General features: G+C 33.8%; 2 protein-coding genes across 16 annotated transcripts in view; one reads left to right on the forward strand and one right to left on the reverse strand.

The window, feature by feature from the left end:
* Positions 1-8180, forward strand: part of LOC110835822 (otoferlin) — a 78439-nt gene extending 70259 nt beyond the window's left edge. For 2 of the 5 annotated variants that reach the window (XM_087346634.1, XM_087346633.1), the window contains exons 32-36: positions 429-616; positions 1661-1899; positions 2269-2447; positions 3263-3363; positions 3712-7740. In XM_087346634.1, the coding sequence (XP_087202760.1) occupies positions 429-616; positions 1661-1899; positions 2269-2447; positions 3263-3363; positions 3712-3892 (888 nt within the window). In that variant the 3' untranslated portion in view covers positions 3893-7740. Of the gene's footprint in view, positions 1-428; positions 617-1660; positions 1900-2268; positions 2448-3234; positions 3364-3711; positions 7741-8022 lie in introns of those variants that run through there. The other 3 variants (XR_015534581.1, XM_087346635.1, XM_087346636.1) reach the window with 3 other exon arrangements.
* Positions 1-26454, reverse strand: part of LOC110835836 (uncharacterized) — a 68998-nt gene that overhangs the window by 7166 nt on the left and 35378 nt on the right. Inside the window, exons 8-10 of one of the 11 annotated variants that reach the window (XR_015534586.1) lie at positions 22252-22460; positions 19690-20684; positions 17736-17866 (exon numbers count right to left, since the gene is read on the reverse strand). Coding sequence is in view for 6 of the 11 variants with exons in the window: in XM_022076459.2 (XP_021932151.1) it covers positions 25544-25821 (278 nt within the window). In the remaining 5 variants the exon portion in view is untranslated. Of the gene's footprint in view, positions 1-3245; positions 3360-3708; positions 8727-8757; positions 12265-13647; positions 14481-15805; positions 17867-19116; positions 20685-21690; positions 22461-23333; positions 25822-26454 lie in introns of those variants that run through there. The other 10 variants (XR_015534585.1, XR_015534584.1, XR_015534583.1 and 7 more) reach the window with 10 other exon arrangements.

The raw sequence follows: 26454 nt of genomic DNA on the forward strand, positions 1-26454 counted from the left end.
TACAATTGTGGAAACAGTTTGTTCTATACAGAAGCACTGAACTTATTTAGACAACAAGGATAAAGCATGGTCCATCTGTGAACAATAGTTTTATATTGATAGTACATGTCGTGAGCTGTTGTACAGTACCACTTCACTCTGCTCCTGTCCCTCTGTGTAAGCTGTGGTGTTAGCTTTCTTGACATCACTGTTCCTCTCTGATATTTTCACACAGGCACTAGAGCAACTACTCAAGTTATACCATCATATTTAGGTGAAGTATTTTCAAATTTACATTCTTGGAAAGTGACTCAGTTTAATAATCCAAAAGGTCCCCCATCACAAGTGACACATTTAGAAACAACTGGTATAACTTCAGAGTTTATATATATTGAGTAAATATACATTAATAAATGAATAGATGTTGTTTTTTGTTGTTGTTGTTGTAGGGAAAGCTAGAGATGTGGGTAGATATGTTCCCCATGGACATGCCTCTTCCTGGACCGGCTCTGGACATCTCTCCTAGGAAGCCCAAGTCATACGAACTGCGCATAATTATATGGAACACAGATGAAGTAGTGCTTGAGGATGATGCATTCTTCACTGGTGAAAAGATGTCTGACATATATGTGAAAGGGTGGGTGCTGATGTATCCATTTGATTTACTTTAGTGTGGCAGTTTCAGCTCTTGCAAATCTTAATGTTTTACATGGGTTAAATGCCATTCAAGAAAGTAATTTAGTTTATTCTTCTTCTTCTTCTTCTTATTCTACTTTCTTGGCTCTACAACCCAGTTGTGGGTCTTCGCCACCTCCTTTTCAGAGGTTTTCCTAGTCTTTGAAGCGTGCATTTGTGAATAGTGAGTGACCAGCCGACTGCCTCTGCACAATTTATACGCAATCCTGATTTGTCTGCTAGAGCCATCTAGTAGTGAGAGGCTTGGGTGAGAAATTACTGCTGAATTTTGCTTATGAAACATCTCGTTTCATGCTCGTAAGGTTATTTTACATGCCATAAATCTATAACATGGGACTGCTGGCTTTACTTCCCCTCTGAAGGAAGTTATGCTACAGATTTTTATCACCCTTAAAAATCCATTGACCTCAGCCTGGTTTGAACCTGCAAACCTTGGGTCCAGTGGCGAGCACGCTAACCACTAGTCCACTGAGGGCAACAATTTAGTTTATTGTTGTTGTTGTTGTTCCATCTATTCACCACTTTATAGGTTATTTACTTCTATGTACCCAAGACAAACCTTGCCAAGGTACATAATGCAGTAGCTATTTCCAAAATAAATTTTATTTTTAATATGTGTTACATGTATTATAACTTCAAAATCAAATAGGACTTGCTATTTAAGATACTGAAAACCAACATCACATTGCATTCAAAACAAATTTCTGCCTTGAGGTCATCAGAGTACTGGATTCTGATTCAATCCATGATTCTACAGCTTCGTAAAATTGTCAGAAATACATGCCCTTTATTTTATGGATATCATGAACTATTAGCTAGGTAGCACATAAGAGCAGAAACATAATTTTAAATCAAGCCAAGTTTATGGATAGAAACAACTTTTTGTACATGTTACAAAGATATAACTGTAATTCATAATTCCTCTTAGAATCATAATACAAATTCAAGCATCATAAGTTTTCCTCAGAACTTCTTGTTTATACAGGTGGCTCAAAGGACCAGAAGATTGTCAGTGTACTGATATCCATTATCGCTCACTGACAGGTGAGGGAAACTTCAACTGGCGCTTCATTTATCCCTTTGACTACCTGGTAGCTGAAGAGAAAATAGTGATCTCAAGGAAAGAGTCTCTCTTCTCTTGGGATGAGACAGAGTGCAAAATTCCTGCCCGTCTGGAGCTGCAGGTATGGGATGCAGACCACTTCTCAGCTGATGACTTCTTAGGTACGTGTTACGCTTCTAAACTCTGTCTTATATAAATTACATTTAAACTTTATTTATTTATTTATTCTGTTTATTTTGCAAAAGGCAAAATATTAGAACATGTCATTAAACAAATTTAAAACACATGCACATGCTCACTGGTTATGTCTCTTACATACTCCAGAGATAGAGACAGATGAGTATGGTGCATTGTTGCAATGATGAACAGCAGGGAGAAAAATGGTACTTGGAGAAAACTTTTCCCTAGGTCCTTTGTCATAAGTTTCACATGGTACACCCAAGATTAACTTGAGCCTCCACACTGAGAAGCTTGGGTTTAACTGCATTAGCTATGGTTTAACCAGAAATTTTACTAATGTTCTAATGCAGGTGCCATAACACTAGATTTGAATCGATTTCCTCGGGGTGCAAAGTCTTCCAAACTATGCACCCTAGACATGCTCAGTACTACTGGATCTGTTCCAATGGTGAACATTTTCAAACAGAAGAGGGTGAAAGGCTGGTGGCCATTCTATGTGAAGAAAGAAAATGAAGAAATGGAGCTTACGGTTGGTACCTCATGTTTATGTATTTATTTGTGATTTACTTAATGATGCTGTAAGCAGCCCTAACCCTATAGTATAAAATTATCAGATGATTCATGAATAATGAATTGGAAAAGATGTGGAAGGAAGTGGTATTGGCCTGTCTTATGATATTAAGTAGGCCTGGAGAGACTGGAGAAAACCATGTGAAACCTCAGTCTGGTAACTGGCTTTTGTGCCAAGATTTGACAGTAATGTTCTTTTTCTTCTGTTTCCTAACACATGACAAGTTAATAAATTTGTATGCATTCTTGGCAGAGATTGTGTCTGCCAACATGTTATATCTTAAAACTCATTAAGATCTGCAATCTTTAACTAGTTCAATTCTAAGATTAGTAAACGTTTAATAAAATAAAAAAAATGTTAACATTGTGGTGTGATATCTGTAATGCTTTAGATTTGCAGTAAATAAATATCAAGGCCAATCAGGAACGCAGAATATCAAATAACATATTTTGAAAATTCTATACTCCTAGGAGTGTATAGTTTGTATGTGTGTGTGTTTTCTGGGTTGTGACACCACGTAGTCTTGTCAGTGGTTACTAGTGTTTTGAAGAAATATACTACACCCATCACTGAAAATGAGGTAGCATGTTCCTCCACATTGCTGATAACCATTGTTAAGAGTACATAAGGTCATAACCCAGAAGACCACAATCTTAACCCTCATCGCTATTATGATCTCAAATCATATTTATAGTATAATTTTAAGAGAACAAAAGGTAAATTATCACAATTTTGTAAAAAGCAGTTGATTTATACCACTATAACTGGACCAGGGCAAGGTAGAAGCTGAACTTCATCTTCTAACACGTGAAGAAGCAGAGAAGAACCCAGCAGGACTGGGTCGCAATGAACCTGACCCTCTTGACAAACCTAGGTAAGTATAGAATTCATTTGATTATTACTGCAATTGCTGCTGTCATTTTCTCTTCCTTGTCTTTTACTACTTTGTCATTGCTTTCTTCCTCTTCATCTTTTGTTATCTGAGTCTTGGATTATTTAATGATACTTTTTCAATTGTATAGATATAACATGTAAAATTATAGAATGATTGTGAACCATGAATTGGAAGAGACACAGAAGAAAGCTGTACTGGCATATTTCAATGTAGCACGCCAACATTTCTATGGAGGGACTGAGGATAGCAACAAATAATTCTCATTCTGAAAAGCCCACCCTTGGATTTAGTGTCTACGCATATGTATAATGTTATTGTATTCACCAGCCGGCCAGATGCATCCTTCATGTGGTTCCTGAATCCACTGAAGTCAATCCGGTACATTGTGTGGCATAACTACAAGTGGGCCATCCTCAAGATCCTGGCTGTGCTGGCTCTGGCAGTTGTGTTGTTGCTTTTCTTCTACTCAGTTCCTGGTTACACTGTCAAAAAGCTACTGGGAGCTTGAGATCAAGGCTTCATCATATATGCAGCATTTACAACTGCAAGCCAACAAAATGTGTCACTAGACATCACAAGGGCTACTGTGATGTTAAGTAGGATCAAGCAGTACATATCCCTCTCTCAGTTAGAATGCAGGTGAGTTATCTTTTAGCAAAATAGGCCCAATGTGCCAACCAATGATACTGATCACAGTATAATCCAATGGGCCAACTAAATAGCTGAGAAGCTTTTGCACGAGTTGTGAAAGAAACAGGGCAACTTTCCAGAAGGACCATGCAAAAGTAGCACAAATGTATGTGCTGGTATAATGTACAATAAGATAAATTTTATTGATGTGAGTATCATATGATGCTTCTTGATTGAAGATTTTTACAGGTTTCTAGCATCAAAATTTGGTCAAAATCTTCACACAGACTGCATCACACCTATGGACCAATCTTGGTCCACTAATGATACTCAGTCATGGTTTCTAATGCTGTAAATTGTATGTACAAGTTGGGGCCCCCAACCTGAACCACACTTCTTCACATGAATCAGCTTGAAGGTCATGACTCAAAGCCTGGTACACATGTGTATGGCTGCAGGCAGCAATGAATGTGCATAGTTATATGACAAACCATGTTACAGTCAACACATAAACCAATTACTACATAATTTAAATTCATGTTATTGTGAATAGCAACCAGGTTAGATCATACCACCTGTGAGTATTATGGATGGCTATGATCATCTATGATTGCTGTCTTTAATAAGAACAGTACTGTCTCCCAAACAGAATCTTAGCCACAACAGGAGTAAACAAATTAGCTGCTGGCAGCTGAAAACTGGCACTAAGAATGCCTAATTAGCAATGGGAAAGATTTTGACTGGGACACCTGCTATCTACAAGTAACTGTGCTGAGCTCTTATGAGGCAACAAAAGCCTTTCAAGTTTTCAAATTTAAAAATACACATTGTAAATATAATTAGTGTACTTGTGCTCTTAATTCTTTCTGCTGGACTGTCTCAGCATTCACAGAAATCCTTTTCTTGTCCATCGTTGGGCTTTGTCCAGCAAATGTGGAAATCTTAACATTTAAACAATACAACTGAAACTGGCCATAATGGTTTGTCATGTACTTAAACAAATGGAATTTTGTTATGCTCTGTCTAAAATTTTGAAAATCATGTTCCTTTATTCTGTATAATCTGTTGTATTATTAAATTGTAAAATATTAAATGACACTTGTTAATATGTTGTGTGTCAAAACATGTAGACAGCAAAGAGTTGATGATTTTGTTCCCATTCTACTTAAGCCATCACAACTCTCAGCACACTGTGACGCAAAACATTCCTAGTGGTTAATACAATATGGTTACCATGGGAAGTTTGTTTTCAGTGGTTCCAAGTGTCTTAGCAGACAACAGGAACACATTAAAAAAGCAATTACAAGTTACAGTAAATTAAAAATAAAATCATATAGGCCTATATTGAAATTAAATATTATAAATAGGGATCAGTTATTATAGATCTTACCTTATGAGGTGTTGTAAAAAGAACCAAGCTCGATTTCAGGCCATGCCTAATGTCGCAGTTTTAGATTTTATCCCTCCTTGTTTATTTTTTAATACTCCATAGAAACATCATCTTTAATGCTTGATATTTGCTTAAATTTTTCTTAGCTCATGTCCATGTTTCACTCATGTAATAAACTTTATATACATTAGCACTTGCACTTATATACAAACCAATCTGACACCAGTGTCCCTTAAAAGCAGCTACATACCTGTGCAAGAAATTCCCTCGTGGTGTAGAATGTAACACACCTAAAGAATAATGTAGAAATCCTCTTGTACGAGTTATCACACAAAAATAACTAGACTGGTGCTATAACTCTTTTTTTCCCATAATTACAAATATTAAATGTGATCGCCCTCAATATAATTCCCTTCGGAGTTGACATACAGCCGCATACAATGCTGCCACTGTTGATAGCAGTGCCGTTGATCATTTTCTGTACGGACCGCTTCTACCGCCTCAAAATAGGTTCCTTTGAGCACGTATTTGTTCTTTGGAAAAAGAAAGAAGTCTCAGGGAGCCAGGTGTGATGAATAGGAAGGGGTGGTCTTATTGGTTAAAAACTGCTTCACAGACAAAGCTGTGTGGGCTGGCGCGTTAATCTGGTCCAAAATTTTGTCAAGATTTCCATGTAATATAGCTGATTTACCGTCGCTGGGAAGCCACTTTGCCATCGCAACAGCCTTGTTATCGAAGAAAATTGATATGCGTGAACGACCTGGGAGCTCATCAACTTCCGCACTTTCCCTGCCTTCCAAAAATCGTTTGTGCCATTGGAATATACGTGCACGAGACATACAATCTTCACTGTAATCCTCAGTCAATAACTGAAAATTTTCCGATTTGGATTTATTGAGTTTAACGTCAGACTTTATGTTAACGCATTGTTCCAATATAAGACCTGACATTTTCGGACCAAGCGTAAAAGAACGACTGTACAGAAACACTCCTAAATTGCTACTGATTGAAGTGATCAAGTTGAAACTTGCACCACTGGTAGAGGATAGATCAAGATCAAATATGGTCTGTTTATTTGCCTAGTTACAGCATCATTCTCGTTATTTTTGTGTCAGACTTCGTATGACAGCAATGTGGAACTTAAGAGCCTGATAGGTGTCACTATGAACATAAACTTATAATAACTTGTTCAGGGTCAGTTATACAAAAGTTTAAGCATAAAACATTTTATGCTGAAGTTGAACCATAAAATACGCATTTTTCAAAACTGATTCCAAGGATTTTTATTACTTTTCACTCTTCAAGAATTTTTGTGTGTATAATATTAACTTTAGAGGCTGTAGTCACTCAAATGATGAAAAAAATTCCCTTATCACCATATTTTTGTAGAAGTGTAATTGTGACATCCATTTCTTTTCTTTTACATATGAAACAGAAATGAAAAAAATTTTCTTGATATGTTTTGCAATGCTTATTTACAGTATTGTTGCAAGTGGAGTATACATTTATTTTGAACACTAATAATCAAATGAACATCATATTAATATGAACAGAAACAGTACATCAGATATATTTAATTCAAAACAATTAATATGAATTCCAAGTGCTGGAGGAACTTATCTCAAGCTTTCTTGTTAAATTCACACACTGACTTCATAAATATGATTTTTAAGGTTATGAAGCTCAGTTGGTAAAGATGGAACATAATGCAAAATCTTCGTGTAAGTCCATCCATAAATATGGACCATGGTTTGGTCAATCCATTTTCCAGAGTTTCGTTATATCCCAATAGACATGCCTCACTTGGATTCTTACTGAACTAAATTACTTCCCTAATTACAAAACAAAACTTTATACTTACTGTGTAACTTGGCATTAATATAATGTTTGTCATTATTTGTTCAAAATTAGTTTTTAAAAGAGTACTGTATACTCTATTTGTAATATAAATATGAGGAGTATAGTTGGGCAGATTTAAGAAAGGTAATCATCACAGGCCATACATGAAGGCATTACTTGCAAACAATATTTGTAATAAATCTGTATTTAAAAATTGCAGATGTAACTTGTTCTCATTGCATCAACATTTAGGATCAGTTTGTCAGTCTGACAGCTACATAAGGAACTGCTATAACTATAGTGTACCTTCCTTCTACTCGTGTTCTTTGTGACTAGTCAATGTGAATTGTACAACATATCTTCTTTAAATGACAATTGCATATTGTGATATAAAAATATTACAGGTTAAATCAATTATATTATTGTACACATATAAACATGTATTTTTCAAAATATATGTGAAATGAATTGAATTATATAGTATTTGTAGCCATTGACTTGTTTCTAAATTACTTATAATAATATAAAGCTTGTAAATATATATCCAAGAAGTTACCCTAGTAGTTACTTTCAATGTTCTCATATGCATTATATCTTACAGAACTAAAAAACAGTTTATTCTGTTCATGATAAATGAATTATTATGTTTCCTGCATATGCTTATCACTTTAGTGAAAACTGAAGAATAATTTTTTATAAGTGTAACAAATTTTTAAACAGAAGCACAAATCATGTTCTGGAATTAATTCTGAATCCTAATCATTATGTATTGTTTTCAGGTTTCATCTCCAAAATTACTGACTGAGTTTTGATTAATTCTTTTTAATGCAAGGCCAACAGTAGAAGATGTTGAATTGTTTAAACTTTGGTTCCATTCAGTAAAATATAATCCCTTACTTTACGTGAACATTAAATAAAATTGCTAATTTGCATCTCATTGGTCTTGATGTTCATTTCTTGCAGATATAAATTTATTGTTGTGAAACTCAGAATACGGTTTCCAAGACCCACCAAACATGCACAAACCTTCACCTCCCACAGATGTACAGTATCTAATTTACAAAAAAATCAATAGCTACTACCAATAATCGGTATCTTGTAACTTGTGACAACTCAGAATCATAAATACAAACAAATGTGACCAAAGGAAATAACTTTGAAAGTGATAAGAGCAGCAAAACTTTAAATACGAAACAAGGAAGGTGTTTCGCTCTACTACAGTTAGATGGTAGTAATGGTGCTTAATACTACTTATACGCTTGTTGTTCTGAAACTGCCTTGGCTCTGACATTGTGAGTATAGTATATATGGTTACGGAGACTGCTTCTGTTCTTAGACAGCTTACTGCAGTGAGGACAATTGAAAGGCCCACGATCATCTCCATGTGCATCCCGCACATGTATACTCAAGTTGGTTTTATTCACAAACACACGGTTACATTCGGTGCAATCAAATTTTAGTTTTTGGGCCCATGTTCTATTACCTGTGGAAAGAATACAATTTTATTAGAAGTGTAGAGTCATAATTCTCTTTATAAACTCATTTCTGGTCTTACAGTTTGGAACCAACATGACCACCATACATTTAAAATGCATGTAGATGTCAGACTTCATCATTAGAAAAATTTAATGGCTATCAATAATTACTATACATAAAATAATCTTTGACAAACAATAAACACAGAATTTTGTACAAGCTCTTTTGTGATATCTTTCTGTATGCGGTATACATTTAAAAGACTTCAGTGTTAATACATTTATCCATTGATGACTATTGTGTAGAAACAAAACACAGTTCATCCAATGTAAGATCTACAACTTGTTTGAAGTATAAATTGATTATTAACATGTTAACTCTTTTCCACATCAAACACAGTAGAATGTAGCAATAAATGTCACCTGCCATGTTTATTCAATTCAATTAATTTATTAGTGTGCATGACAACAGCCAACTTATCATTAAATGCAGTGAATAAAGGGCATGTTCTGAGAATATCTACAATTAAATTCAGTCAGTGTTCATAAGAAAGTTTTATATGAAGATAATTACAAAAATATTAAGAGCTAATTTAAAGGATTTAAGAGATGGCTGCTTGGATAATAAAACTACAAGGTAAGGTAGAGCATTATGTAAAGTTACTGGGGATTCAATTTCCAGCAGATGCAGATACTTTCCTCTCTACCATCATGTAAAAACAAGTCCTGGAGTCCACTTAGCCTCATACCGAGTGGTACAAATTAGCAGCTGAAGCACGAAGTTGACCACTCACCTCCATCTAGTGCCAAAGTCTAGAATGTGAGCAGCTTTACTGACATGTTTCCTACTTATCTTCATTGATATATTTATTTATAGTTTTTTTAATAATGATTTTTCAGTAGATCAGACTAGATAGCATTGAATGAGAGGATTATGGTGAATAATAAAATGGAAAAGACGTGGAAGGTTTAAGGTACTATCCCATAATTTGCCTGGAGGGGCTGAGAAAAACCATGAAGAACCCCAGTCAGGATAGCTTGTTTCTAGGCAGAGATTTTAATCTGGGACCTCCAGAATACAAAGCAGGAGTGTTAACAACTAGACCATGATGTACAGTCTCATCGTCATGTTGTGCTGCTTGGGCACGGGTAAAAAAAATCTGGATTATGACTGTACATAAGTGTGCATACCCATACATTAGCAGATAATTAAATGAATTTTCTGTGCTGTTTTAATTGTGAAGGTTATATAGCAACAAATGAAATGTTAAGAAGATAAGGAATGGTAAGAATGGATGTGGAAGAGAGAAGTCACAAACAATTTTAAAGCATTATACAACATTAGATTAGAGTAACTAACAGAAATTATGAGACACAATAGTCAGGATAACACATAATTTGCCCTAGATTCAATCTGTCATACACATTATTCCTGAACTAACTTGCTTGGTTTCAGACAGGAAATTGTTACTAATGATTCCATAATAAATATCTACATTGAAGGACATCCAACAGCAGGCCAGCACTCAGTTTGTTTTACGCATTAACATTTACAAAATTATATTCTCAGAAACTGATATGCCAATGGGCCCATTTGCTTACACACATGGAAAATCAGCACGTGGTTTGTGTTGGACAGCATTTATTTTGTAATTTCGATTGCTATGGCAATACACATACTTTTGATTTTTCTAAATGTAGAATAAAGGATTCATAAGCCTTATTTCATAAGAATAAAGAAAGAAGTATACAACTACCACACTTGTCTATTTTGCAACAGCCATGCTTTTAACCAGGGTGAAATATATACTCATCAGCCATGGCGTAGCCCAGTCAGTAAAGCGGCTGGTTATAGCCTGGATGACTGGAGTTAAATTAACAAAGACAATGATTTTTTTCTCTTTTTTTAACTTGACAAGTATCCAGCGTCCTATTAAATGAGTACCAAGGGCTCTCTTCGGCAGCATGAATCTGACCATTCACCTCAATTTACTGTGTGGAGCTTCACTCCATACTTATTCACACAGATATTTTTGTTTTAAAAAATAGTAATCTTAATGCAGATTAAAAGCGACTAAAGCCAGTGGTGCAAACAAATTTTGTCAGAAAATAGATTAACAGACAATAGAACCCATTAATTGATCGTATACAACAAAACAATTTGCAGATATTCCATAATGTGACATAATCTGTGGTATATTTCACTTTTGTTTGTATTATTTTAAATTTATTTACATCACTTTAGGTCCTTAAATGGGTCCAGAATTATACAACACAAATGTATCAACTACTTAACAACAACTATTTGCCCACAATCTAGCCACTGTGCATCATGCAGATATTTTATTACTTCTCTCCAGTCTCAGCCAACTTTCCTATGACATGTGGTTGAGTGTATTTATGGAGCAGTGGGCCTCTACATATACAAAGTTTGTCCATGAATATGAACTTCACCACTGAATTACAATCTTTCTGTCCCCCTGCTTGAACACTTAATTTATCTACAAGCCAGCAGGATGTGACAGTGAGCATGCAAAATAAACTTTCTCTGGAATGGCACTCCATTTCTCATCTCATCTCCATATAGTAACTGGCACATCAAAGAGGAAGTATTTCTTCATATGTTAAATAATTCTTCACACTAACATAAGATGATCTTCAAATGTCATAATAGTTTTAGTAAAGAATTTATCTATTATACACAATGTTCTTTGGTCTCTTCTATTTCCTATTGCACTGCCTGATTGGCTGTTGCTAGCAGACCACATAAAATATAAGGTATAAGTGATGTATATTCAACACTGTTTCATCACTACGCAACCATATATGGTTTAATACATAAAGCAATGCATTTAATATTTAAAAGAGTCTTCACATGCAGTGCCACAGCACTACATAAAAGAAATTATATATGCCACATCCTTTTGCTCTTAGAACTTGAACTAAATTTTAATAAGAACCATTCAGTGTTTGTTTCTTAGAGTTCTGACATTTATATGTCATCTTAGATGTTAAAGTACTGCGTTATTATTTAAAATATTATTTATGAAGCTTATAAAAGATTAATTTTTAAGATTAATCTAATTTACTTGCAGTTACAAAACATTAAGTAAGAATTTATTTAAGACATAAACTCATTATTTCAATATAGCTCATTCCAAGAAGAACAAAAGCAAGGAAGTGGTACTTCACCTAGAATTAAATAACTCTTCATACTATCAAAATAAGAACTTAAAAATACTTTTGTAAATGCAGAGATGAACTGAGCACCCACATCACATTCATAATTTCAAATAGCTTAATCATGATGATCATAATGGGTTTGAACTTCAGTAACTGATTTATCCTTAATATTGTGACTGCAGTAAAGATGGTAACGTAGACTGCTCTTATTTTTAAATATCTTATTGCAGCAAGGGCAGCTGAATGGTCCACGGCCCTGTCCATGGGCATCCCGCACATGTACATTCAGGTTGTATTTCTTGCCAAATTCACGGTTACACTCTGGACAGGCAAATTTTATTCCTTGTCTTCTTGTTCTACTACCTGCAGAAGAGATATGACAGTATTAGAGTTGTTAAATGTTTTTTACTTTTATAAATGTAAACATAAAATTTCTGAACCAACCTAACTTCCCAATCTCTCATTCACTATGAGAAACTGTTTTCTACACACAAAACTACAATTTTCTCTCTTATATATGGGTGTGAGACTCTGTCTCTTACTCCTTGGGAAGAAGAGACTGAAGGTGTTTGAGAAGAAAGTGATGAGAAGCATTTTGTGACCTAAGAGAGAAGATGTAGTGAGAGGACAAAGACAATCATATAATGAGCATCATACTTTACCTGACATTAGTTGGTTGAATCAAGGAGGATGAGATGGGTGGAATATGAAGCAAGCATGGAAAGGTGAAAAATGCTTAAACAATTTTTTTGGAAATATTCCACTTGGGAGACAGCTGAAAATTAGAGGACATTTAAATTGGACCTGAGAGAAATGAAGTGTGTGGACTGGAGTCAAATGGTCCAGTACAGAGTACAGGATAGAATGGCAATTTTTTGTAAATACTGTAACACAAACCCCTGAGTTCTGTAAAAGTGGGGAATTTCTCAGTCACCTTAGCAAGTATAAAATATGTAATTAAAGACTCTGAACAATGATTTAATCTCTACTTATTCACTGACTCTCTCATGCTTCATTATGCCACATCCTCTCCAATCCAGCCTCTAGACCAATGGGTACTGGGTTTTGTTTCCATAATGATAAAGTGGCCATAGCATGAAGCTGGCCACTCACTTTAATGTAATATTGCCATTTGTAATGCACCAAGCTTCAGCCCCCTCTTATGTCCTAATGAATTGCTACTTATTCACAGGTGAACCTTCACCTTAATTTACCTTCATTTGGATTTTGCAGGATTATATTTTATATCCATTCACTTCACTCTTCTTTGGTCATAAACTGATGCATTTGGCATAATGTTTATATGTGTTTTTCCAGTTCCTTATCATGTTTTATCAAATCATTTGATAAACAAATGGTTTGTTAACATGTAATTTGCACTGAGCTTCAAAGAATTTGGAGGACCACCAAATGACACAGTTGGTTCAGCATATTCATAGAAACAGATTCAATTATAAATTCAATAATGTGTAACTTAGAATCTTATTAGACTGTTCTGTTTCTTGATGTTGGTCTTCTGGGTTGAAATGCTGTGTGGACGTGTAGGTAAATAACAACATTTGAAGGAACACTGGTGTCTGCCTGGAAGTCCACATGGCATTACAGCCCAGAAAGTAGATCACCAGTAACATCTTCACTGGTCTGAGAACCTCAAATCCAACATATTCTGTCTATTCAACTACTCTACTGATACACTGAAGAACATTTCACAATACTATGCAGAACTTAACTAGAAATAAAACTGAAAAAAGTAAAATTGTTTATTGTTATCAACACAGGGATAGAATATGTTGAAAAAGGGGACTGACAAAATGTTAAACAAAAAAAACTTCATAATGTATTTTATACCCTACTGATGAAAATGTAAGCAACTATTTTTTATTACATAATGTTCTCTGAGTAAGTAATTACAATGGTAAACACAAAATTCATCTGAGCTTGTCATCTTTATTATTACAAAAAATGCATACGTAAAAATACTTGGTACTCTTGCTGTGCAAAATTCTAACTTACTTTCATGTAGTTTTGAATGTAGGTAACAGTAAACAATGCTCACACAGACATGTTTTCATATTCTACACGAAGATCATTATACTATTAATATGCATGTATAATATCAGTAGTAAAGCAAACATTTCATTACCTCTAGCTTGAATAATAAATATGAATGATGAACTATTTCAATATTTCTGCATTTAATATGCAGGAAGAGCATGTAGATATTTAAACCAATACAATAAAATCTGTTCATCAGATTATTCAGTCTATTTCAACAAGACACATTTCAAGTGTCTTCATTCACTAAATACATTTAATTAAGCATAATATAAGGAGTGTTCAACAGGCTGGTTGTTGAGGATCCTTTGGAGTCCAGCTTTCTGTAACAGCCTTTGCACGGATACTGTGAATGTTATATACATGATTACGGAGACTGCTTTTGTTCTTAGAAAGCTTATTGCAGTATGGACAGCTGAATGGCCCACGGTCCTCCCCATGAGCATCTCTCATATGTACAGTCAAGTTACGATTGTTCACAAACTCACGACTACATTGGAGGCAAGGAAATTTTCGTGGCCCGCCTGTGGAAGAAACGAAATATGTTAGTTCCATGAAAGTATCCTTTGTAGTATAAATGCTGTGTTTAATGTATTACCAAGTTACCATTGTGGCATAATCTTTGATGTAGGAATGGGTACATTGTAGCTCACAAAAAATAATTTAATCTAGCCCATGGTGATATTCAGAAAGTACAAGAACTGCAATAAATAAATATAAGTTGATATTTTAATGGAAATTCAATTCTTTGGGTCTGTAGGTCATTCATAAAGTAACTATTAAACACATTTTTTATACCTGTAAATTATTCATACTGACTGAACAAATTCTGTAGACACAGGAAGACATAAAAATGGTATTACTAGTAATTGTGCAAATAAATCAAGAATATACTGTTGGTTTGAAGTTTCAGTGGTTATTTGGTTGTTACTTTTGTTTTTGGGGACTAGCATTTACGAAAACATTCTGAAATTTTTTTAAACTGAATTACATGAAGTCCAAGGCCATGCTGCTTGCAGAAGATTCACTGTTACATAATATCTCACTGCATAAAATAAAAGTAACTTCATTGATTTTAAATACATAATTATTCAACACAAATACATCATTTTCAAAGATGAATCTTAGGTATTGTAATATATTTGTATGCATGTTTGTGTGCCTGCACCAATGTGCTCCTCCTATGGAAAATAATTTATAATCCACCTGAGACATTTTTAGTCACCTTGACATATAAGATTATAAAATTTCTACCAGAATTCTAGGATAAGGAAAAAATCTCTAGAACTGGGAAATTTTACTATACTGTTAGAGATATCGTCAGAAAGTAAGAAATGTCAGATGGTATAGAAAATACAAGCAGCAGAGATGAGTATTAAGAAATGAACAAAAAGGGGAAAATCTTGTACCAAGATAAATTATGAAAGATCTGAGAGCATAAACTATACACAAAAGTAGTGAAAAGAAGGATACAACTGTACCAACTATGTGTTATATATGAACAACATGATTCCTTTGAGACAGAACTGAAGAAGGTAAATAATGAACCACTGCAAAGACAAAATGAGGGGAGATATATGAAAGAGAGTGTAGAAAGAATGAAAACAGGTACAAGAGTGGTTATGAGGCAACAGAGAATAATGGGCAGATTCTGTCACAAGGTTACTAATGCAACGCGGCAGAAATGTTGAAAGATGTTAATGTACTTCTGCAGTTGCTTGTTGTAAAGAATTAGAATCTTGAATGGTGCCATAAATAACACTCTTTTAACATTTTTCCACACCTTTCCACTGATGTCAGTCTGCATGAAAGAAGGAACAGGACGGGTCCATCTAAAAAATTAATAATATGAAATAAAATTAATTTAATAAGTACATATAAAATTAAATATGTACCTATAGAACTTTAAAAAATACAACAATTTTTATATAAACAATGTAGTAAATTTTCACCTCTACAGAACATTATCATCCTTATAATTTAAAACAGAAATTATACTATACATATCTTAATTAAAAATTAATACATTTAGGGGTGGGATTTTGTGTGAAAAGTATACTGCCTGTTGTGGGATATTTTACCATGTTTGGTGGAACTTTGAAAAACAACTAAAACTTCAATCATAATGTGCTGAACATTACAGTCCAGTCATGAGGAATCTTGCTTCATGTCTGGGAAGGCCTGGGTTCCATTATTGGCTTAGAATTTGTAAACCATGACAATGAAGTTTGAGGTCCTCATGGCTGTGAAGATGTCAATGGTGGTTTTCTTGGAGTAACACTGTGGAGTTGTAGGTAGATCTACTTCCTAACAACCTCAACAGCGCTGAAGATGGAGGCAGTATCTTCCTCTGAAATGCTGGTGTCTACCTATAAGTCCACAAAGCATTATTACCCAGAACACCAACATCAACACCACGACTGAAGTCTTTTGTGATTTTCCTCAGTTTCTCTATTAAAAGTTCTGGAACAACATGCTAAATTGGCCATGGTTACTTTTATCACCATTCATTTGATGATAAAAACCAATGCAGTAAAACAAAGAAATACCATCTCCTCCTGAATCAGAATGTCTACAACTGGAGACCTAACCCTAAACTTTCAAAAATGAAACACAAGCACTTTACGCAGAATGTTCAGTCATTTTACATAAAAAATACATCCATACCCAAAGAAATAACTTTGCAGTCTCATTTCCACATCACTATGTGACATGCTTCATGAACTAACTTCAAAAGTATGATAGTTTATAATAAGTTAATATTTAATTTTGACTTGTTCTAAACTATATTTCTGTGTTGAGAATATGAACAACTGGAAAAATATCTTAAATATACACTTCAAGTCATGAACATTAATCTTTAGGTGAGATATGATATGACATTTTTGAAAGATAAAATACAATAAAATTACAGTACTATATTATGAGTTTGTCGTCTTTCATTTCAAATTCAAACATCAACTTACAAGTACATAACAGAGAAGCAATTTTTCCTAGGTGATGTGGAAATATAAAATCATCCAATATGAAAAAGTCAAAATTAGTATTAGTAAATTAATTAGCTACCTTAACATATAACTTATCCTCCAAATACCTCTTTATTTGAGACTCAAAGAACACACTCCTCAATAAATATAAATTACCAATCACACCTTAAATAAGTGTTTGTGTATATGAATGCACTTGATAATTAAATTTACAGTCATATAATTTAACACAGCATTCAACAAGTTTTAGATATTGTATAGTATCTAAAATTTTGCATTATTAAACTAAACTCTGATGGATAAGAGCACAAAAATCTGTATCAGCTCCCACCAATCTTAACAAACGTATTTGTGCTACAACCAAACATGTCAATTAGAAGATTATATGACAGCACATTTATGTATGTATAATAAAGAAATGGTGAAACACAACTAAAATGTATACAAGTGAGCATGAGAATAATGCTAATGGCATCGATATTCTCTGTGTGAGCGAACAAGTGAACTGTGAAATATGTCAGTGTCTTCATTTTAACTTTGTAGTCTCTTGTGAATTGTCAAAACTGAAGAGGCACTCTGGCAGATTAAAGTCAGGTTTAATGTTATGTTTCACACTGAAGAGGATTATAATGTCTTCTTTCTGAAGCAAAAAGCATATCCTCATGGTGGCAGAACAAGAGGGTCCACATCTGACTTTCCAGAAGACTCTTTTTTGCGATGTTGTTGATACATGTGTACACGAAGACAGCTCCTATTCTTCACTTGTTTGCCACAATGTGGACATGCAAATGGTCCTCGTTCATCACTGTGTACATCACGAATGTGGATGTTGAGATTAGACTTGTTGACAAAATCCCGTGAACACAGTGGACACTTGATATTGAGATGAGTTGTGGCAATCCATGCACAACTCTCAGGTGAGCCTGTAGCACAGAGAAAGCTATTAGCTGTATAAGTGCTCATACTAAAACACACAACTCTCATTACTGCTGAACATACACAAAGGAATAAACAACATAAAAATATGTAAGCAAATTACATGTTTAAATAAAGTTTATAGAGAGTATGATTTGAGGTTTTCATGGAAGTAAGTCTGAAGATGGCTGTCTTCTAGATTGTAGCACCATGTAGTCTGGTAGAAGTTTACCAAAGTGTGAGAGATCCATGCTGCCTCCATTATCAGGGAGATGAGAGGCTACACAGCGTTACAACCCAGAAGACAGCCAATTTCATAGTTTTTCAAATTATGGAGCAACAAAAAAGACAGAACAAAATCCAGAACCAGGGCAATAGGCATGATATAAATGTAGAAACACTACAAGAAAAATTGATGATGAAATTAAGGAAACAGTAGTATGAGCATGTGTTACACATGGATCATAACAGGATTTCTTTGAGTCCATAAAATTGAAGATGACAAATAAAAAGACCATTGGAAACACCAAATACATAGTGAAAAAATAACATACAAGAGTTTGGAAAGTAAAAATTCAATATTTGTGTGGAGTTCAAATGTTCAGGGAACACAGAGGTTTGCAAAATAATCCTGAGCCTAACACATAAGAACAGTGTAAGCCAAATGAAAAGTTTAAATTAGATACATCCATGTACTCTAAAAGAATAGTCTGTTTTAGAAAATGAAGTGAAACTATTTGAATGTGTCATGTTTTGTACCAAACCATAATAAACATTATTTTGATAAATCTTAAATTATAAATTCTTTCAAAACCCTCCCAATGAGACATAATTTATGCTTTCAACAATTTGTGTGTACTACACAACAGTACACAATTACTACACTGTAAATGCGTTCTATTACTATACAATTAATATAAAACTAAGTTCTAAAATGGATAAAACCTATGCAGATATTATATTAAAAATGTTGTAAATAAAACAATACAACAAATATTAAAATAGTTATGTGACATATCATGGATACCACAGTAAAATAAATGCACACACAGATTTAAACAAAAATCTTCACAGCTGCTTATGAAATTAGTTTTAATCAAATGGCTTGTGGTTTTCATGCTGAATAAATATAGACAAAAATCCAATAAACAATTGCTACTGTGAAATACTTTTATAATGATGTTACTATAATATAGCCCTTTCTGCCCACAGGTAAAATATAGTTTAGTGTGTGGAAAGATTTAACAACAAAAATTAATACATCTTTGTAAAACCTTTAATGAACTACACAGATCACAATCAGACTTCATACTCTGTATGGACATCAAATCTGTATTCACAAATCTCAAAATTCACAACATTTGAAAATTTCAATTACATTGTTCATTCCATTGAAACAATACACAAGAATTAGAACTTTCAAAATGCATTACCATCTCTGCTGACTAACATTAAAGTTATGGTCCCTAGCCAATAGCAATGTAAGTACATTTCTTTAATTCTAACATCCATTTGAGTCTACAAAAAATCTGCTCAACTGTTGGTCTTCATCACTCAAAAACTTTATTCTAATACATGCGTAAAAGGTTAAAATAGAACAATTTTCCAATTGCTTTAATTCTGATTTTGCATACATCAGTGGCCTGTCTTCATTTACTGCTGATACTAATCTACTGCTGAAAAGCTTATCATACTGCACAAAGTCAGAAATTATATTCCTCTGTTAAATGTTAAGATTGGGGGAAAAGTAATGCATTTTTTAATTTGCTTCCTGCATTTCACACATAACAATAAATCAGGTATTTATTAAAGTTTTAATTAAAGTACTTGCCATTTGTTTCAGTTTACAAGCCTGTGGTAAGTGTAATTCTGGAGACCTGTTTTGCATCACATTGTAAGTTTATGTAGCTAGTTCTTGGTCTATTGCATTGATGGCAGGTAGCCAGTCTATAAATATAGGTCAACAGCTACGATCAACCAGCTGTCAATGGAACATCTTTAGCACTGTTTCTATAATAAAAGTAGCTTCCATTCACTACATTTTGCGCTAGAAAACTAGGCTCAACTGTCAAGTTGGTAAAATGGTGACTAAACTGCTCTTGGGTTTGGTTTCAAAAGTTCAATCATTTAAATAGGCATATTCACTTTTGCAGGCAATACCTGCTTGAAAGAAGTTGCAATATCAGAGTTAAATGTAATTTTCATCAACAAACTGTAAATTAATTGGGTCACTTATTGACATCGGTTATCTAATAGTCTCTTCTATGGTTGTCCTTTGGTTTCTCATTCCAGTTGACCTGTACTTCATGATTCATTTGTCTATGCATTCTGTCGATATGGGTGAATCCATTTGTACCTGCTGCCCAGTTGTGTTCTGTTGGTGCTGTTTCAGTCTTTGGTTCATTCAAAATATTTATTATTATATTATTATTGCAGTCTTTCCCACATATATTACGCAGTCCAGTTCATGAATTTATGTTGACCCTCAAATACATTTTTAGTAAATATTAATATGGTAATTTGAATTTTTAATAGTCACATTTTAAGTAATGCCATTATTTTTAACTTCATTGTTAAATAAATATTTTCTGTTAGTTACTTAGCCTTTATGGTACTCATATATATGAGAATGAAGGCTCATCTTGTTATTCATTAGTTTGCCACACATGGGGCAAGTGAAAGGTCCTCGTGCTTCACTATGAATATTGGCAATGTGAGTCTGAAGGTTATCTCGACGTGAGAAGTGTTTAGTGCATTTAGGACAACCATATCGATACATTCCACCACGTAATGAAAGTTCAGTCATCTTAATGTTGCCCCCAACACCTGGAAAAACACACAAACATGTCACACATATCACAGTTTTGCAGTGTGAAAAACATTACCAGTACAAATTTTGGTCAAGGCACCACATTTCAAAGAAACATATTGCTGCCATCTTCAGAGTTCCCACAACCCAGTAGACCAAAATCAGAACTTTCACCACTATAAAAATATAAACTTTCAAACATTACCAGTATCTTTTCAGAATTACAACATAAAAAAGTTTTACCCTTTCAGATATTCATCAGAGTTCTAGATTTTTACCCCTGTAAACAGGAACAGTAAAAATCTCTTTAGACTTCATGTTTTCATGGTTGTCAGTATTCACTGTAGTGTTCTGTAGTAGTAGGAGTATGAAAACTGATTGTGTTACATCCGCAACTGAATAAATATTTTAACTCAGGCTCAAAATATTCATTGGTGTAATCATAAAAGCCTACCTCCTGTTCAATCTATCTCAAATCCTCACAACCTGTTTCTTTAAAATCCACTCAAACTTTATACTTCCAACTGTGTTTAATACCAACTAGTCCTTTCCTTTGAAGTTTTTCAACCTTTCACTGCAACTGGATTTTGTAGTAGTTTCCTTGTCTCTAAGCCCAAGTTTCTCCCATCATATGTTCAATTCAGCTACCATTAGTATGGAAATGATTTCTTTCTTAATCAGAACCTTTGTCTGCTGGAGTAACCATGTAGCATTAAGGGGCAGCACATCACATAATCTTTAACAGTAGCACAGTAGTTGGCATGATTCCACTGTTACTTGTTAAAATGATGTCAGTGATGTCAATTTCAATTATGATATACAAAATTTCACATATTTTGCAAATTTTCCACTCTAGCTTCAAACAAACTGAGTTTGATTCAGTAATGAAAATAATGAAGAGGAATATAGACATATGGAATGATAATGACAACTGATTCACAAAAATTAATAAACATGTAATAATAATTCAAATTACTTTTATTAACAAAATACATACTGAAAAGTTTAAAAATATTATTAGGTTTTAAATACAATGTGACATGTTTTACTATGACTATCTAGCAATGCATTAGAACACAAATTCCTTCTGGTTCCAACACTGCACTAAATACCTCATAAAAGCTTCCCTACTCAGTTACCCCTTTCCACACTATGTGTAATTCAGAAAATAAATGCCATAATTTTTTCTTTGATTTCATGGTTGTTTAAACCATATAAAGTCAAGAAGCATCAGAGGCATTTATTTTTACTCTTACCATAAATATGCCAAATATGTTCAGGACATGACTATCTGGTATTTCTAAACAATAAATATTACTTTTAACATGGAAATGATAAATTAAGTAAAAAAAGTTAAAGAAGGTTGCCTTTGTTCAACTGCAAACAATGAAAACTGAAAGGAAAGAAAAAAGGTGCAATTTATCAGTTTTTTAAAACCTCATAATTTATTGCTATTAATCAAACCTTCCAGTAATTACATTATTAAAATATCAACATATTCAGTATTTTTAATATCTGTTTCACATTAAAATATTCCTGTCCTTAGAGTTGATAAGTGAAATTTCCAAAACTTGCATTTTTCACCTTATTACTTCTGCTCCATGGATGTACGAGCGATATGTGTTTTCTCAAGCTCTCTGAGTTCTTTGACATTTTGTCACAAAAGCAGCATCTGAAAGGACCTTTCAGTTCACCATGTAAATTCTTCATGTGAACTGTAAGGTGCTGCTTCTGTGTGAATGACTTTGAACATGTGACACAGAAGAATTTCCTATCTTGTGGCAACATTTCACCTGAAAAGAGAAACAGAACACATCACACTATTTTGATAAGATCCATGTTCAAGTTTACTTTCCTTAGTTTACAGGAAGAAATAGGTTTAAAGCATAAACCTGGTACAGACATCATGTTGCTTCAAAGCCTCCTCACATTAATAATTATTTATTTCCTATCACTGATAATCCAACATGTTGGTTGTACAAAATTCATAGGTGTGAGATGCACTAGCAATAAAGGGCCTAAAATTGTTTGATTATAGACCTTTGAAGAATATGCTATTTTTAATGTGTATTTTCATACAATGTAAAATAATGACAGGGTGGCAGCATAAAATCTGGTTTTTGATTTGATAAAGATAACTAACAAACACAGAAACTAGATATATATAATTTGGCATGCAATATACAAAGATGATATGGAGTTTAATTTTTTCTACCATAAAAACTACAAACATGTTGATGATGTAAAACTTCAAGGTTATGTCTGACAACTAACATGTAGACACTTATACGAGTATTAAAGAATATATTAACTTGGTTGTTTATTAATTAAAAATGTGTACTAGTCTCTGTACACAGATGAGAGGAGAGGAAAAACAGTCTTGCTTTCTTGGAATGTGCAGCCAACACAATTTTCTGCACTTTCCAAACAACTAATTGTTTACTACTCGAACTTCCATGGGAATGTCTTCAAGACATTTAAAGTTTGACGTGACAAATACAGAGCCAAACATTAGAAAATGTGACTGCACTTCTGCTTTATTTAATTTTACATGTATTTCTAGAAGAAATATATGTCCATTGTATAAACTGCAAGCCTCAGCCTACTTGCCCATCTTCTTCTGACAGTAATAGAGTTATATCTCAACCTATATCAAAAGTTACAGATGAACTGTAAGCATATATTTATTTCTGGCTTTTACAGGTATGGTCCACTATCTTATTTCAAAGAACAATTTACTGTAATTCACAGATAAATGTACAGTAAGTGTTGGAACAGATACTCTATGAAGGAAGAAGGTATTAAGTAGGATTTGAGGTTTTCACAGCAGTGAGTCTGAAGATTGCTGTCTTCTGGGTTGTTGTGCTGTGTAGTCCGGTAGATGCCAGACTACATAAAAAAATCTCTCAAAATCTGCTCACTGTATATAACAAATTTCTTGAACTAAAATATTTATCACATTAAATTTCAAAAGTTTTATCTAAATTTTCCAACACTATTTATTAAAATATACATACACATTTATTTACACCTGCACATTGGCAGTCCCAACTCGGTAAAGTGATCCAAAACACCAAAGTATTTTTTAGGTCTTCATTTTAATAAAAGTTCTTTATATAAAATTTTACTGATGATCCTTCAAAAATACTGATAAATGGTGTGAAGAATGGTAACACCCTTCTATAAGGTATTCTATGCTAAACTAAATATAAAATACACCTATGCTAGAAGAAACAACTGGAAATCAGATTCCAATCAGTATTTATAAGCAGCAAACATCATTATTATCTCTGAAAGTAGTTTTGGCCAAACAAACTCTACTGGAACATAAAAAACACTAAAACAAAACATGGTCAGTACCGAGCTATGAAGGAAGTAGAATTCTTTCAGGTCTGTAGGAAAAGAAACAGAATGACATCCCTCATACTTTAAATAATGGGCATTATGAGATGAACATCATTTTATGAATATTCAACACCATATCTCATTGTTTTGATGCCATAAAGCAGTTCTTCAGTTTATGATCCTTGCCTCTACAACTCTAGTACAGAAGCATTATTATATTGACAGTAAGGATCACTAGGGCCCAAAGTAATTTTTTAATCATAAAATATAAAAACTAATTACCAATATTTCATAACACTAAGAATAATTATCACAGTAAATACAAATAATTCAATTCAATTAAATGAGCTGAATAATATGCCTAAGTATACAATAATTAAATTAAAAACCGTTAAATATAAATAATACATACAAAATGAAACTTTAATTAAAAAAAAGAAAATTGGCTAAATAAAATGCCTAAGCAAAATATTCTCTTTGTTAAAAATGTTGATACGCTGACAGACTGCATTGGCAGCAGAAGCACACCTAAACAAGGGACTAGCCTTAAGACTACGATAAACAAAAAATGTGAAGTAGTCTCTAATGGATCTGGAGGGAACGCGCAAAGAAACTGAATCCAAAACGGATGGGCAGCAAATTTTGTCTTTAAATATATTAATGAGAAAGAGAGCATCAAGATGGCTCCTCCTCAGGTGGAGTGAAAGAAAATTTAATAATATAATGTGTTACAGATTGGATAAAAAATTAAGGAAACAACATATAACAATGCAAAAATGATGAATGAGAAACAAATAAAAGTACCATGGAACAACTAGTCAGTCTGAACTATTTGTTGGGAAATCTGTATATTAATCAGAAAATGAACTTACACTCTAGGGACCATGATAAGCCAGTTTCTGAAGTAGGTGATATGTGGCCTAAAATAACATTTTACTTCTGGTTTATTTAATAATGACATTAGTAGTGCAAGACTATGTAGCTTTGACTGAAATACAATAAAAAATACTACACTTCACAGACCACAGTCATAAGTTCTGGTGTCAGTACAGTTAAACCTACAGCATCTGCTGCAAAAGATTTTGTTACAATATGACCAAACATAATGAACACATTTTTCCATACAAGTACCTCTAAAAAATGTGATGCACACTGCAATTGTCCATGTTCAGTTATGTAATTTAATTTTAATTTAATTAGATATTTAATATATCATCCAATCTTATTTATCGAAATGATGCTATTCTTTCTGTTTGAAGGGAAAACTTAAAATTATATATAAGAAAACACACTAGTTCCTATACAGTTTCCTCAGTACTATTACAAGAATTAATAAACTGATATGATATGCTGCATATTTTGCTTAAAGTAAAGTTAAGATGATGGTGGTTTTAAAGTAAATAAACAACAGACCAAGTAATCAAGAGCATTTCATGTGGATGTGACAGTGAAGCCATGCATAAAATGGGAAGGTAAGAGTTTGACACAAAACTAAAAATACACTGCTATCTTCTGAATACATCTAAGTGGTTCATGGCACATGAGTTTCGTTATCAGTGACTGTAGAGGAATTGGAAGCTGTCAGAAGAGAGAGGCGCAGCTGATGATACTTCCATGTGTGTGAGCGTAGACTGCTGCGGTTCATAAAACTTTGTCCACAGAGGGAACATGTCTGCTCACTGCTTGTGTCCAGGTCATGTTTGTCCTTGATGTGTATGCGTAGGTTTCCTACTGTAGTGTATAATAAGCCACAGTGGTCACACTTGAATTTCCGACTAGGGTTTGGGAGCCCTCTTATGATTTTATGACCTGTAAAACCAAACCTGCAGTCAAGAAACAGCAGTAAGCATTTCTAGAAAAAAGGCATGCATCAACATTAAATATAATACAATATAAAGGCTGATTGTTTCTTAGGACATAAACCTCTAGCAGCAGCTGCATAAATTCCTTAAATTGCATATAAGATGTAGTTGTTTCTCAGAAATACTCAACTGATAAAAAAAATGGCACATATACCTATACAACAGGTACAGATGTTAAAAATCAGCTGTTGCTTCTAGGGTTAATGACACTTTTTGAACTGCACAGTTTATATATAGCCAAATGAAAGGATGAATGTGAATTATGACATAGAAAGGATATGGAAGGAAGTGGTCATGGCCCATCTTATGGCAGTATCCCAACATTTTCCTGGAGGGACTAAGAAGACCATAAAAATCTAAGTTGATGATAGCTGGACTCTAGACTGAGATTTAAACCTGCCACCTACCACATACAAACTAGTGTGCTACGAAATTTGCTACACATTACTAAGGTGAAGGTATTTGTATTTCTGTACTATGCCATTAGGGTTGATACAGGGCAATGGAAACAAAACCTCCATAATTTATGGACCTTGGTACTGGATGGAGATGAATAATCAACTTCTCACTACTATGAGAA

Source organism: Zootermopsis nevadensis, unplaced genomic scaffold (assembly GCF_977971745.1).
Source record: "Zootermopsis nevadensis isolate Lab colony 2312 unplaced genomic scaffold, Znev_1.0 Znev_ptg000010l, whole genome shotgun sequence".
Classification (NCBI taxonomy): domain Eukaryota; kingdom Metazoa; phylum Arthropoda; class Insecta; order Blattodea; family Termopsidae; genus Zootermopsis; species Zootermopsis nevadensis.